This window comes from Falco cherrug, chromosome 2 (assembly GCF_023634085.1).
Source record: "Falco cherrug isolate bFalChe1 chromosome 2, bFalChe1.pri, whole genome shotgun sequence".
NCBI classification, from domain to species: Eukaryota; Metazoa; Chordata; class Aves; order Falconiformes; family Falconidae; genus Falco; species Falco cherrug.
This window is the reverse complement of record NC_073698.1, coordinates 59543196-59558159: the sequence shown is the minus strand read 5'-3', so window position 1 is coordinate 59558159 and position 14964 is coordinate 59543196. Positions and strand designations below refer to the sequence as shown.

General features: G+C 40.3%; 1 protein-coding gene across 3 annotated transcripts; it reads left to right on the top strand.

Annotated features, from left to right (window-relative positions):
* The first annotated feature begins 6888 nt into the window (after positions 1-6888).
* METTL21C (methyltransferase 21C, AARS1 lysine) lies at positions 6889-14921 on the top strand. 3 transcript variants are annotated; one of them, XM_055701904.1, is made up of 6 exons: positions 6889-7564; positions 10370-10498; positions 10926-11086; positions 12229-12371; positions 13890-14007; positions 14277-14921. In XM_055701904.1, the coding sequence occupies exons 3-6, from the start codon at positions 10936-10938 to the stop codon at positions 14669-14671; spliced, it is 807 nt and encodes a 268-aa protein (XP_055557879.1). In that variant the 5' UTR covers positions 6889-7564; positions 10370-10498; positions 10926-10935; the 3' UTR covers positions 14672-14921. The 3 variants fall into 3 exon arrangements, with proteins under 3 accessions (XP_055557879.1, XP_055557877.1, XP_055557878.1); XM_055701902.1 differs by lacking the exon at positions 10370-10498; XM_055701903.1 differs by lacking the exon at positions 6889-7564 and having other exon boundaries at positions 10360-10498.
* The last annotated feature ends 43 nt before the right edge of the window (positions 14922-14964 follow it).

Below are 14964 nucleotides of genomic sequence, written 5' to 3'. Positions count from 1 at the left end.
TCTGCACTGAAATGCTGCAATCCTGGTCCTTAAACAGCTGTTAAAATAATTGTCTTTTTGACTAAGTAGGCTCAAGTACTGAGACCCTGGCTCTGCCTGCGACCGCATCTTCGGTGGGGAGCAGCCCAGCAGAGTATCTGCAGGGCCCATGGCTGGCTTAAAACGCACGAAGTGACCCCTCAGCTTTTTGGTGGTGCTGGGCAGGGAACAGTTTTAACCTTGCTGCAATAGTCATCCCAAAATATCTTTTCTGAACAGCCTTACAAAAGCTGCCAGGCAAATCTTTCATAGCTTTAAGTATTACTGGTACTTTCCAGATAACGTAATTCTGCTTTCTCTGGGCCATTCCTAACCTATTACATGGCATGACTGCAGAGGCAGCAGGACAACAAAAGGTTTGCCAAGACTGACTACCTCCCTGGAACCAAGCTCCTGGGACTTCTCGTCCCTCACCTCCACAACACACGCTGATAGGGTAGGTGAAGCTGAGCAAACGTGCCAAGATTCAAGTGTTCCTCTGATAAAGGAAAAAAAAAAAAAAAAAAAAAGCAAGCCCAAACTCTCCTTTTCAAACAGTCAAACTTTGCTTCATATCCCCCTGAAAGGCAGCAAAGCCCAACTGGTGCTCCTGCAGACCAAAACCAGGAACTATTTCTGATGTCCTAAAGAAATCATGTGTGCACTGCTGGCAGCTCCCTCTTCAGCGAGCTAGGATGGGCTTAATGACAACTTCTGAGTGAAAGCAAGCCATTTGTTAAATACCCAGACTGCAATCCTTTTAGGCTCTTATAGAGCAAAGTCAGCATCCTATTCCTACTTAAAAGACAGCCAGTTTGCCTGTGAACGAGCACAGCAAGGCACAGCCTGTCAGTCAGCACTGACTTTACAGCCCATTTACAGCTCTGGACAGCAATTACAAAAGATGTGATGATAGATGTTGGAGCTTATTTATTTTTTTCTTAAATAAATGTTACTAGTGACTCAGGATTACATTCTGTAGTTCGTGCTTAGAGAAAGCTGTTGAGCTTTCAAAAATATTGCATATTGCAGCGCACAGATATTAATTAAATTCAAGTGAAACTGGAGGTTTCAAACTATCCCTTTCGCACCCAAACTCAGTATATAAATGAAAAGAGGGCAGAAAGCATGAAAGAGAGGGAATTAAAAAGCACAACACCAAATGCACGAGAGCCCTCTTACAGCTAAACCTGAGGAAGTGATGAAATACTACATTTCTCACAGTCCAAGGCAAAAATACCACTGATTCCAATGACATTGAAATTTACCTTAGTGTCACCATCTGACATTTTAACTATGGTTTCAATACTGTCATCAACAGTATCTGGACTAATTCAGGCACAGAGCTGCTTTGGTTTGCACTAGATTTTTGATTTGCATGAACAATAGTTCATGCAATGGTATTTGTACAGTTAAGCTCATTATAAGGCCAGGCTTGTTAAAAAACACGTGGTTTAGTGGCGGGCTTGGCAGTGCGGAGTTAACAGTTGGACTTTATGATCTTGAGGGTCTTTTCCAACCTAAATGATTCTGTGATTCTAAAGGTGGCTGCCAAGTCAATAGAGACTCTTGCATTTGATGTTTTTTTAATAAGGTCAAGCTACTTCTAGTAACAGTTTGCAAAGACCAGTTTCTAAATAATCAGTTACTATTGCAAAACATTCATTTAAAATTACTTTCAATCCATTCTTATCTTCCTTCTAGAGAAACACCAGATTTTTTACAAGTGGAAGAGAAGCAAGGACACCCTTCAGTGGTATTCCATTAATCAGATCTTGCATTCTCCTTACTCAGCCATTTAATCATCCCTCACTACAACAAAACCCTCCCCGGCTTCAGAATAGCTTTACCTGAATAAGAACTTGCAGAATTTAATCCTAGGCAAATACTATTATAACAGGGAATAGCTAAGTGTCCCACAAAAAACCCCAACAACCAACCAAACAAAAAAATGCCCTAAAACCCCAACTACAACAAACCATAAAAAACCCAACACCAAAAAAAACACATCTGATAAAAAAGCCCTGCTAGTTTTATCTCTGTACAGTGATAACTGCATTCAGCCAAAGCCTGCAGCACTGAGGGTGGTGTGTTCATCCTTAACACAGCCAGCTTAAGCTGGTCCCTCACTTGTGTGTATAGTAACCAGCCCAAAACAGATCGAGTGAAGGCAGCCCTGCTGTAAAATTTCCAGTTCAGTAAATTAAGACCATCACAATCTTTGCTCTATAAAAAGCCCGATGGAATTAGTTCAAGAACTTTTTCCTTGCCATAAGGAAAAAATAGCAGATGGCATTGAGTCCTTCCCCAAGCAACCGGCTGAGAAATGGCAGAGGGACCACGGGAGGTAAGACAACACCCCGTGGCAGGATAGAGGGCTCCTCAGTGAAGAGGTAAAATTCTTCCCAAGCTTTGAGAAAGTTCAGATGAAAGTTCAGCTTTAATGACTACTTTCTCCAGGGAGCAGATGATCTCCAGACAGGTGGGGTAAATAAGCAATGAGAAAGAGGTGGCACCATGGGAAAAACCTGTTCCTCCCTATTAAAAACAGTGCTGTCCAAACAGAGAGGAGAACCAGGATGAACAAGGAAATTCGAAGTAAAATAATCCCTTGAAAGAAAGCAGCTTCTGATTTTGAAAGAAAGCAGCTTCTGATTTTGAAAGAAAGCAGCTTCTGATTTTGAGAAATGTAACTACGGAAGGCTTGAAGACATCCCCAAAGCTCATTGCTGCGGGGAGCAGAAGCGTATGGCCTTATAATACAACAAGAGTTCATCAGCTGCAGAAAAATCCATGGGTGTGTTATCTGGCTGTCAGTGTGTGGACATGAGGGCAAAGGACCTGGTTCACCCATGACTTCATGCAGCCAAATGCGCTTTTCACATCCAGCGGTGCCAGATGTTGTGCCCCCCTGTTCCCTCACTGCCTTCCCTCTGCTGTCATACCTTTCTAACCATCTCCCAATGCAAGTGCGTGGCATCCAAATGACCTGTGCTCATTGACATAACAGGTCTTTGCTGTGATAGGAAGTGCATACAGAAGCTAGACAAACTTCAACAACAAGGCAAATATTAGGGGGACCAAACCCCCCCCCCCCCCCCCCCGCCCCAAACTTACTTCTAGTGTTACACAGCATGTGCCTAAATAACACGTCAGGGCTCTTCACTGAAAAACAAGTGAAGGGACATCCTACTCTGAGCACCCAAAGCCAAATTTTGACTCTGCTGTCTCCTTGCTTTTCCTGCAAGGCTGGAAGAGCACTTCAGATCAGAGATGGACACAGAAAGTACAAAACACATCTGTTCTCACATAAATGAGTCTCTTCAACCTAATCCAAAGCAGCCTAAGTCACAGAAGATGGTTAGACGATGTAAATAAACACTCAATTTATAGCCCCATTCCTCACCATTTTGATTCTTGCAGCAAGCCCAGGTGATGCGCCACTGGTTTCCCCAGCATTTTGCTACTGAGCTGCAGCGCTTGCACTGCCAGGGAAGGAGAGAGCAGGCATTAAATACATGACACACTGCTAACAGCCGTCAGGAGCTGCTGGCAAGGTGGGCACAGCCTGGGGTCCCTCTTCTCAGCATAAAATCTCGGAGCATCTCTTCATTCTTCCACCCTCCTAAACATGAAGATCCCCTAGGTGGTAGCACAAATTAAGTAATTACTTACACTCTGGTTTGCTCCCTTCTTTGAGATGCGTGGCATCTCATTGTACGTGCAAATAAGGTCAAGCCTGATCAGCTTAACATGAAATGTTAAATCAAAGAAAGAAAAGAACGGTTTTGTGAGTCATTGGAACAGGCTGCCCAGGGAAGTGGCTGAGTCTCCATCCCTGAGTCAGCTCTGCTGGGTGAGCGAAAGGAGGCCTGTACCGAGGAGAAAGGAGTTCTCATTTTAAAAATAATGAGAACAGTGGGTTTGGTTTGAGGATCATATTCTGTGTTGTTCTATATTTTTGGCTGCCGCTAGGCAGGAAAGCCAGCAGTATCGAGTATTAGTGACTTTAAGCTGGGGATCCATCCCACAGATACAAGGAATGGGCAGGGGGCAAGGGGAGGGAAGGGAAGGCCAAACACTCCAAACGCTGAAGATGCTAACCTGGAACAAATTTTACCTTGCAAGCAAACAGCACAGGCCCTGTCAACACTATGCTGTGGACATTTAGCTGGCTGCTGACAGCAGTTAAGAAGTCCCTGTAATGCGGAGAATGCAAACATGCTTTCCACATCCAGAAAAGTTCAGCAGATGCCTCCAGCAATCAGGATGAGGAGAATCTGCTCTAGAACTGTGAGTCTGCCATTCTTCATCAGTCATTCACCAGGCCACCTGGGACCTCCAGCAAATCCTGCAGGAGCTACAAGACCCTGAATGTTTCAGACTTGAGTCACACACTGAACATTAAGACAAACTCTGGATTCCTAGAGTGGATAAGCAACTTTCCTGTTTTGTTTTGTTTTGTTTTCTTCTCCTTGTAAAAACACAACAGTTCCTTTAGGTTTTTGATTACTGATATGGTTTGCGAAGCTTTTTATATAGCTGTCTCTGGTGCCATTAAGATCTCTTTCCTAGGTGGTACTGAGTCAAGGGGTTGTCCCTGTGTATTATGTTATACTTGTCAACACCGAATTTCATTTATCACATTATCACCTCTCATAACATGTCAGAGATCCTTCTGGAACTCTCTAGCTTATGTTTGTTTTCACTATCTTGAATAATTCTACATTATTGTCACCACACTATTTTCACGTCCTGTTGGCTTTCAGGAATACACTCAGCAGCACAGCTCCCCACAGGACATGGTAAACCTGACCATTTAACGTGTCCTTGCTGTTAACAAAATATTAAGACAAATGATTACTCCCCCTTCTTATCCCAGCAAAGCTTAATTCCTGTAAGCATCTTTAATGAGCGACCTTACCAAAAGCTTGTGGAACTCCACGTATGCTCTATTAACTGAAGGATCCTGAACTGCATGCTTGTGGACACTTTCAAAAAAAACATACAAACTTTCTTCCTCTCCTATGCTATGCCTTATTTATCAGCTAATACCAACACTACCGTTCCCCTTGGTTTAAGTAGCGCAGATGTCAGACTTACTAGCCCACCTGCGAGACCCCCTTAGAAACACACCTCGCATTTGCACGATTGCCGGTGCTCCGGTATCAAGCCTGCTTTCAGCAGCAGGCACCACGCTCTGGCTCAGAGCTGGTAATTTCACCCACAGAGTTCTGGGTAATGACCATCCGGCCTGGCAATTTGTGACTATTAATATCATTGAAAATAATACCTTTTATCTCTTCTGGTGTAACTCTCCCTTCTTCTGGCACAGATCTGGCAGGCTTCATGCTCCTGATGGGTTCAGAGAAGACGGTAACATTTTCATACTTATTTCTCACAATCTTTTCATTAAGGTTTTAACAATTTTTCATCAGTTTACACTGAACTTGCTATTAACAGCACAGGAACTTTAAAATTTGTTTTAAATTTAAATCACTAATTTATAAGCCAGTAATAGGAACACAGGTCTGCTCTGCCTGTACACTGACGAGGATACTACTACTGAGTGCAGTGACAGGCAGAACTAGGAAGAATACTCTTCCCAGCTTTCCTGGTAGTTTGATAGCACTAAAAAGGAAAAAGACTCACAGCATCAATTAGGTTTCACATAACCAGACTTTAAAAACCCCAAAACACAAGCCACACAACTCATATTAAAAACAAATACATTCTAAAAATATTTGAAGTTTGATTTACTTGGTCACATTTGGCAGCCTGTTGTGTTTTGTCTTCCACAAACGGTCTAGTGGCAAAATTCCCACAAGAGCTTACAGAAACAGAAAAGCCAACCAAGTAATTCAGAGCTTTGTGGAACTGGATGTTGAGTTTGTAACTGAAAATCGCCCTTTTATACATAAACCTGAGGTGCTCTACTCCCCTTTGCCTGCCCGTTCACAGAAGTCTGGAGAAGTTTTAACCCCATTAGGGCTACACCTCCAGACAACATTCATTTTCAGTGTTAAACAAGAGACGCTTGGAGATAGACTGTGGCACAGGAAGCATTTATAGAAATTGTATAGTAAATATATGTCAACAGCTACATTGCAGAGTATCAGTGTTGACTCCTGTATCACTTACGAGAAGCGAAGCCGTGCCTACATGATTTGTAAATAAGCTGTAACACTGTCCTTACAGTTGCCATCCTTTTTAGTTGTTCACACAAGAGACACGATATAGAGTAAACCAGTTCCCGTGATTTGATTTAAAAAATAAACTATTCATGTTCAGCATCAACCCCCTTGCCAAAGCTTGGGATGGAACTTTAAGAGCAGCACCAGTCTGAGCTACGTTCACCCCCAGTGACAAATATAATAAACGTGACAGCAAGAACGTGCCTGCTAAAAAGACCACATCTTTAAAAAAGGTATGGTGGTCATTCCAACAGCAGTGCATCTGCCTTTTTCTTTCTAATAACAGCTACTGACGTAGCTTGGGAACGCTCACTTGCACTACTTGTAATGTCAGGCAGGTCTGTGAAACGCAGCATTTATGCTATCAACACAGTTAATGTCTTAATACCAGATCCCAAATACATATTTAAAAAAAAAAGTATTATTGAATTTCCGAGGAGGAAAGAAACGGTGCACATTTGAATGAGCAGCCAAGTGTTTTTTATACTTGTGTGAGTACTAGAGACACACAGCGGCTGACGTGTGAAACACACAGCCGCAGTGATGGAAAAGACTCATTTTTTCCCTTTGCCACGCTTCAAGAGTACAATACCTAAATTCAAAAGCTGTTCATCCAAAGATGAAAACGTCCATAGAGTAAAAAAAAAATAATAAAAAATAAATCTACATTGCCCCCAGCTTATTTCTTTTGCCAGCAATAGTTGTTTACTATTTAGCCAGGGGTGGTTTTCTAGCTTTACGACTTTCGAAGTTCCTTTTAAATTTTTTGACCCTCTATAGTTGAATCTGTTTCTACAGAATCTTTTCCAAGAAGAAGGGGAAGACAGAAGGGCAGCAAAGTGGTAAATGCATATAAAACTCTAAAATTCTTGAAATGTGTAAGGAATACATATTTATATGTATACACATCTATAATATCCGTATGTTTTAAAACAAGCAACTGCAAGATTTTCTGATGAAAGCGTGTTTTTGTGTCCACACTCTCAGCAGATATGATGTTCCCTGTGGTTATGACCTGCACTAAAGATAATGGGGGAGCTGTTATTTCCTCAGGACTGTCAGTTCCCCATGCTGTCCGTGACTCGGGCAGGGGAGGGTACCCAGAGCTTCCACAACCAGACACTCAGCGAAGCAAGCAAGACTTGACCTTTTCCTGGCAGCAGGAGCTGGATGCACTTTTCTCTGTGTCTGAGCTACTGCCAAGCAGTCACACATGTTATTTATGCGCTAGTTTGCCCAAGGTAAGTTGCTTGTTTGGGCCAGCACTGCAGACAGTAAGGCGAACATGGGGAACACTTAATCTGCAAAAACAGAACAAGAGGATGGAGGAAGCAAAGATTTTATTTCTGAAGGTTGGTACACTTGGGGCTTCAAAGCCTAAGAGCATTTTCATTTTGTACTCCAAATGTGGAACAGTTTAGTGTAACATAGTAAGTTCTTCGAGCACTGCCTGGTAATGTTACTCTAAATAACCTGCAAGCCGACTGGTCAGAGCAGAGTTATTCCTTCCAGGTGCATGCCTGTATAAAAACCTCTGGAGCATGCATCCGCCCACAGGAAACTTCCAGTGCCCTCTGTCACAGCAGGTACCCACACAGCTGTACAGCTAACCTTGTCTGACATGCCTTTGTGTTCTCCGCTAACTAACAACAGAAATATGTTTGTCAGAATTCTTGTATTTCAGGTCATGTTAACCAACGAAATCCAGCTTACCTAACCTCTGCTGTTTCGCCAAGAGTGGCTATCATTGCCGGTTTTCAATATTTGGATACATTTACTTTGTTGATTCAAATATATAGGTTTACTAAAGGAAGTGTCAGTACTAGGAACCTCACTGTATTTCCTAGAATTTAGAGTACTCTTTTTTAATTTTATTTTGTGCATGACAACAAGAGAAAATTGCATAAGCTCTAAGAAACACAGATGCTTGTGTACGGTATGAGTGTATGGGCTAAGCCCTATCTCACAAAGAATACACTGCAATCGAGTTTCCCACTGAGCAACCAGAATTGGCTTTTGGCCAAATAATTCAGACTAAAACAGACTGGGCTGTGTAAATGTGCAGAGGTGAGAGAAACATTCAGAGCTGTGTTTACAACGGAAGACCCAGTGACACAGTCCTGCTCGCTAACCTACTTTTTTTCTTGGCCAGGTAGCTAGATTTGAAAAATTCTTTCCAAGCAATGGATTTCGGAAGTTCAAAAGGCGCAAAATTTATTCTTACAGGGGATAAGCTGTTACCTTAAGATTTATCTTCATCTTACAATTTGTCATTCAGTGTTTAATTACCTTGTTAATTTTACATGGCATTGTCAAGTAGACACAATTTTGTAAATTATTCTTTCTTCCTTAGGTTCTGAAGAAATCAAATGTGATTTTTCTAAGGTTTTTTTGTTCATACCAGTTTAAGATTATTAATGGAGTCAAAAATTGTTTAAAAACTTTGGAAAGCTCTGAATTTAGGTGATTATTTCCCATCAGGATCATTCTGGAAAGAAATTAGCTGTTACCATTCAGAAAGGGCCAACATTTTCTAAGGGAACATATTTCGGTTGCAATATTCTTAAATCAAAATTCATTTAGAGATGCATCATTTTCAGTAAAATATGGATCAGAAAAACATAATAGTAGTAAGAAATGTCAGTTTTTACAATTCCAGAAGCACAGCAGCAACTTGACCATATTACACATAGGGTATAGACCAGGGGTCCTCAAACTTTTTAACCAGGGGGCCAGCGCGCGGATGCAGTGGCAGGCAGTCATCTGCGGCTGCTTGGTTTCACCCCCAACCCCGGCGGGGTGCATGTGTTGGGGGGGGTCTGTAAATACCGGGGGCCGGATTGAGGACCCTGGGGGGCCGTATCCAGCCTGCGGGCCGTAGTTTGAGGACCCCTGGTATAGAACAATGAAGACACTACCTGTTTGCAAATAGCTTAGTCAATACTCACTTGTGCTTGTAGTCTTCAGGTACAGTTTGTCATTTACAATGATAAAACAAAGCTGTGCATCACTAGTGCCAAGATGCTAATATAAATTGTAAGACTACATTCTCCTGTAGTTTGCAGATTAAAAAAAAGCTTTACTTTTAACTCCATTTTATGAAATATATAATCTAATAGTTATGGCAGTAGGATACACACACACACACAAACCCCCTTCTGTTCAGCAAAAGCTACACGTATGAAAAAATATTTGTATTATTCTAGCATCTAGAAGCCCAAGCTGTAAAACAGAACCCAGTGAGTTGTGTGACATACAAGTGCAGAGTGCACAATCTTTATCCCCGCAACTTACCATCTGAACAGCTCAGGCAAGGGATGGACTTAAGGACCACATCAGCCTCACCACAGTATCAGTGTAATTTCTAGGTGTTTTTCAGACCCACTGGTCATTTTAAGAAGGGATTTCATAAAAAGAGCGAAGTGTCTTTGTAAATATTTAAGCAGACTCCTGTTTTAGAGGAGCTCAAAGGACTAAATAGGAAAAAGCATAACTTTTTAATTTGAAAAAGTAATATCACATGTCTAATTGAATTTAGAATTCAGTCTGTACTGAATGAGTGATAACTGGATATATGTATCACAATCAGAGACACAACTGTATTTACTGCAAGTAAATACAGATTTACTATGCATGTTTCCAAGCTGTTTTCTGGTATTCACTGCTACCCATAGCCAGCTGAAATTTTGACCAGTTGCAGTAAGAACTTGTCTAAGCAAGGGAAAAAACAAATACCAAAGGACCACTTTCTACCCAGAATGACAAACTGAACAGTTTACTCATTAAACAAGCCCTTCTGATTCTTACACGAGAATACTGGACAAGGCAAAGTTTCCTCCTGTTTTGTAATTTCAGGACTGGCTTTTCACTTAAATAGCACAAATTTCGTACTACAAGAGCCTTACCAAAAATCCAGACAACCCCCCAGATTTGAAAATGGTGTGCTTTGCATGTTTAAACATGAAACGTTCAGAAGACTGCGTCTTCAAGTAAGTGTTCTCTGGCTGTAGCCATCACCGGTTCTGACAGATTCTTTACATTTGCACCTGAATATATTTCTCAAAAAAATCTTACCGATACAAACTTCTCACTGCAATTATTTCCTGACTGCAGTCTGCATACTCTGAAATTCACTACATTTCATGTAATTCAATTAGCTCTTCTGCAGGAAAAGGCAGAGAAGAGAAGGCAACTGTACAGAAGGAAACAAAACCAAGAACACTGACTGCAGCACATTAACCAGTTCTTATCGCAGGAAGGCCAAGTCCTGACTTCTTTGGAAAACAGTAAATTACACAGATAAAAGGTCTTAGTTATGAAAAGACAGTTCATCTTTCCCAGCTGTTGCTTCAGTTGATATGAGGTACCATGCAAGTAGCTCACTTTTCAGACTGATCAGTGGCATCCAGTCAGTGACATAAGGTTTTGCATAAGTGATAAAATAAATGCAATAATAAATATGATAAACATGATAAAATAAAAACTCTGATGGCATTACTGCATTACCAGAAAGTGCTCACAGCAACTTCCAGTGGAGTGGGGATGTCACCTCTCATCATGGCTTCCTATCGGTTCAACCAGTCATTGAAGAAAAAAAAACCAAACAAACCACCCAGAACTCAAGCCCACCCAAACTACTCACTGTCTTCTTCCAGTTGTATCTCATACAGAGTGCCCTCAAGCTTCGGCATTGTTTTCCCTCTTCCTTTTCAGCTCTTTTGCCATGATCTCTGCACAGCAGCCACCATTCCCCAACAAAATTCAAGAAGTAATGGACTGCCAGACTGAGGAAGAAAACTGTGAAGAGCAGTATGACTCCGAAAACTGCACTTGCAGCTCAAAGTGTGCATCATCAACAGCAGAATCCAACTCAGGTTTAATTCAAATACTGCAACTGCTATGGCATGCTAGCATTTCATACTTCCCTTTGTCTCAGTCTTCAAACAGTAGATGTCATCATGTCACTTTTCATCTCTATTTTATCCCACCATTTCCCCTTATGTTTGTATTTATTATCAGACTAAATCTACAAAAAAGACTAGCTGCATAATTAAGATGTATGTCTAAAAAGCTCTCTGGATTTTACGAGACACTTAATTATTTTTCAATTGCAATCAGAGATATGATTATAATATGCATTAATTGGACTGACACTTTTGAAGCTGTGGTATTACAAATTGGAACTGGCCAAAATGCTCAAACACCTACCAAGGACTCCAGGCAAGCATCAATGAAAACCTATGCAAGCTGAAGCAAAATTTTTCTTTGCAGCTAAAGTTAATTTTGTATCATCTATGCAATCCTGCTAACAGGCTTCCAACAACAGGACAGTCATTCAGAACAGTGTCCTTGTTTTCAGTGAGGCCAGATGGAGCAGTTCAGCAGTGCTCTCCCAAAATACCTCATTTACAAGCCTATTTGCTACGATGAGCCATGCTAGCACAACTGTAACACTGACTTGCTGAACTGCACCTTTCACATCAACATATACTTGAAGAGTATCTTACAACCCTGCTTTTGTGGAAGAACAGTTAAAAAATAACCACTAAGAGCAGCTAGGTTTTCTTCAATGTAAGAGGCAAATCCTACATCCTTCCTATGTAAAAAGTTTAATGTTCTAGATCTGTTGGCCCCCCAAATGAAAACAAAGCCCCTATACGTGGCATACCACGTCATAGTATGAACTACAGCATATCCCAAAATACAAGTGAACTCGGTCCTGAAAGTCTTCTAGCTGTTATTAGCAGAGTTATATATGTGAATGAGCAGATTTGTCTAAAAGGCTCATTTATCTCTGTAAATTGCCCACACACACACCCAGAATGGCAGGAAATTACCATTGCTCCTTTTGCTCCCTGGCCAGCCCGACCGTTCCGCTTCTGGACAGCAACTGGTATCAAGGCCAGTAGCCTGACAACTTTTCTAGTCCATGTGCCTACATACTATTTTTGCAAAATACTTTTTACGCTTTAACAAACTGCATATAAAAATAAAAATTTTATCATTTCTTCCACAGATTCACCAGTAATTCTTAAAATACTACAGAACTGGGTTCCTAGAGTTTCACACTACTTTGATAAAGAGCACTACACGTATGTTGGCCACCAGATCGTCATTCAGGAGTCCATAGAACACTTTGGAGCCGTGGTATGGCCGGGGGTAAGTACATGACAGTACCCAGAAAACTGACACAACAAAAAGAGTAAACAATGACAGTGGCACACAAATACTAAGGAAGCTTTTCTTAGATGACACTTCTGGCAGCAGAAGTCAGAATTTTCCCTATGCAGAACAAAGTTGTGAAGTACTTTAGCAGAAAGCTCTGCCTTGTCCTAATTTGCCAGTTCACCCCAAAAGCACTGTGGCCCTGAAATGTTTGTAAATTGCATGCAAATACTGAAAAAAAATTAAGAAAGGGAACTCAGGAAGAAGTGTCCAGCTTCTTCCATGTTTCAAGTCAGTCACTGCTGGGAAGTAAACAATAAATAAATAAAAGAACAGTTAAATATGCTTCTTTTAAAGAGCAGGCTGGGAAAGTTCCATTGCTGTATGGAAAACCGTACTTGCAAACAGTTCTTCAGTCTTTGTTTCTCCCTGCTCTTAAAAACAGTTTTAAGTGGACTGAGAAAACTGGCTTTGAGGGAAGAGAGGGTCAACTGATAAAGATGTGAAAATTGGGATTTCAAAATTTTCAGATCCACATTTATTGAAAAAGCTCACAGAAAGAGGCAGACATTTTCAAAACAATAGAGCAAAAGAAAGCATCTGGATGGGTGAAACGGTATCTTATTTTGAAATGTCAGATCATCACTTTTCACGTTAATCAGGTGTCAGAATGCAGACTGCAAAACTTTCCAAGAAAATCAAGAGGTTGGACAAATTGGACCGGTGATTCATTAGCTGTCAGCCTTCCCAGAGCAGGTAGCCAGCATTAAATTATGAAAAGCACAAGAGTTAAAAACAGTAACAAATCTGAAGAGAAGCAAAAGGGCAGTTAGTTTCTTTGGCATCAGTTCATTTTGCTCACGAACAGCCGATTTATATTCCATTGATAAGATGTTTACAAAGATCTGGTAAACAATATTTCCATATTATGCTGCTGTTTTGTGGGGGTTTTTTGGGGGGTTTTTTTGTTTGTTTGTTTTTTTAAAGTTTATACTAGTATCAAGAGACAAGTGTTGAGTTGGTAAATAACAATTTTTTTAATATTTCCTTTGCATAAAAAGAAGAATTTTAACCAAAAAAATAAAAATCTGTTCTTGAAAAACCTCTGCTGAAGCCTCAACCTGCTTCATGCTAGTGATAACAAACCATAACATTCATGATTATAAACCAGAACATCACTTTTTACATATTGCTAAACCTCGTTTGCTGTTCTGACTGTATGGTTCACATTTAAACACTGCCTACCACGGGCTGTCAGAGGACTAAGAGTATACAGCAGTGTGCAGCAAATACATATCCCATAAACCTAAAACTAAAAATAAGCTGTTTGAATTTTTTTTCATATATAAAACCAGAACACATAATAATTCTTTCCTTATTACATTTTTATGTCACAGCCTTCTGTGTTTTTCATTGTATAAAAAAAATCCCAACTCTGCATAACAAAAACCTGATGAATTTCTGTGGAACTTACCTTGTTTCTGCCTTATGAATATGTGTTAACCATTTTAGGCACTGGCTTTATCTCAATATCTGGAATCAAATCAAGAACAATTCAACCTCAAAGACAAAAAAGTTTTGGAAATTGGCGCTGGAACAGGCTTGGTTTCCATTGTGGCCTGTATCTTAGGTTAGTCAAGTTGTATTTCCTTTTGGATTTCTTGTAAAAGATGATACAGATCTGCTGCTGTCACTTTAAGGCAATGAAGCAACAGCTCAAGTATTTTGTTTGTCACTGCTTTTTTAAAATGAAAATTATTGTAAAATACGGTTTTATTAATAAAGTAACTACACTAGTTATTGGTGAGGGGGAAGCTGGGCATGTAGATAAAGTTTTTTTATATACAACTATGTTCAACTACATATCTATGAATCAAAACAAATTTGTGTTTTATTTAGGAGCTTACGTTACAGCTACTGATTTGCCTGAAGTTCTTGAAAATCTCTCATATAATATTTCAAGAAATACACAAAACATGAATATGCACAAACCTGAAGTAAGAAAACTGGTATGGGGAGAAGGCCTCAATGAAGACTTTCCTGCATCAACTTACCATTATGATTTCCTACTGGCAAGTGATGTTGTATACCATCATACTGCTTTGGACCCCCTGCTAGCAACAATGGTGTATTTTTGTAAGCCAGGAACAGTATTACTATGGGCAAATAAATTCAGATTCAGTACAGACTATGAGTTTTTGGAAAAAATTTGCAGTATATTTAACACAACCATTCTAGCAGAATTTCCAGAATCAAATGTCAAGCTCCTTAAAGCCACAGTAAGAGAGAATTAAAGAGAAAAACTACTACTTTTTGATTTAGTGGCAGCACCTTCCAGTTTGGAATGCTTTGCAGCATTACCATGCACCTTCTGTGCATTTATGTTTGTAAAAGTTGCAGTTGTATCCAAGTTTTTCATTACAAGTTATGAAAAAATTGACAAGATATCATACAGCAGTTTGTCCCTGGCTGACACACATGACCTGTTCAAACAGACTAGTATCACTCCGCTTAAGGAACAATGTTAGTAGCAATAGTTAGTAAAAAGGCTTTAACAGAAAGCATTGATCTTCTGTGCTGCACTGAA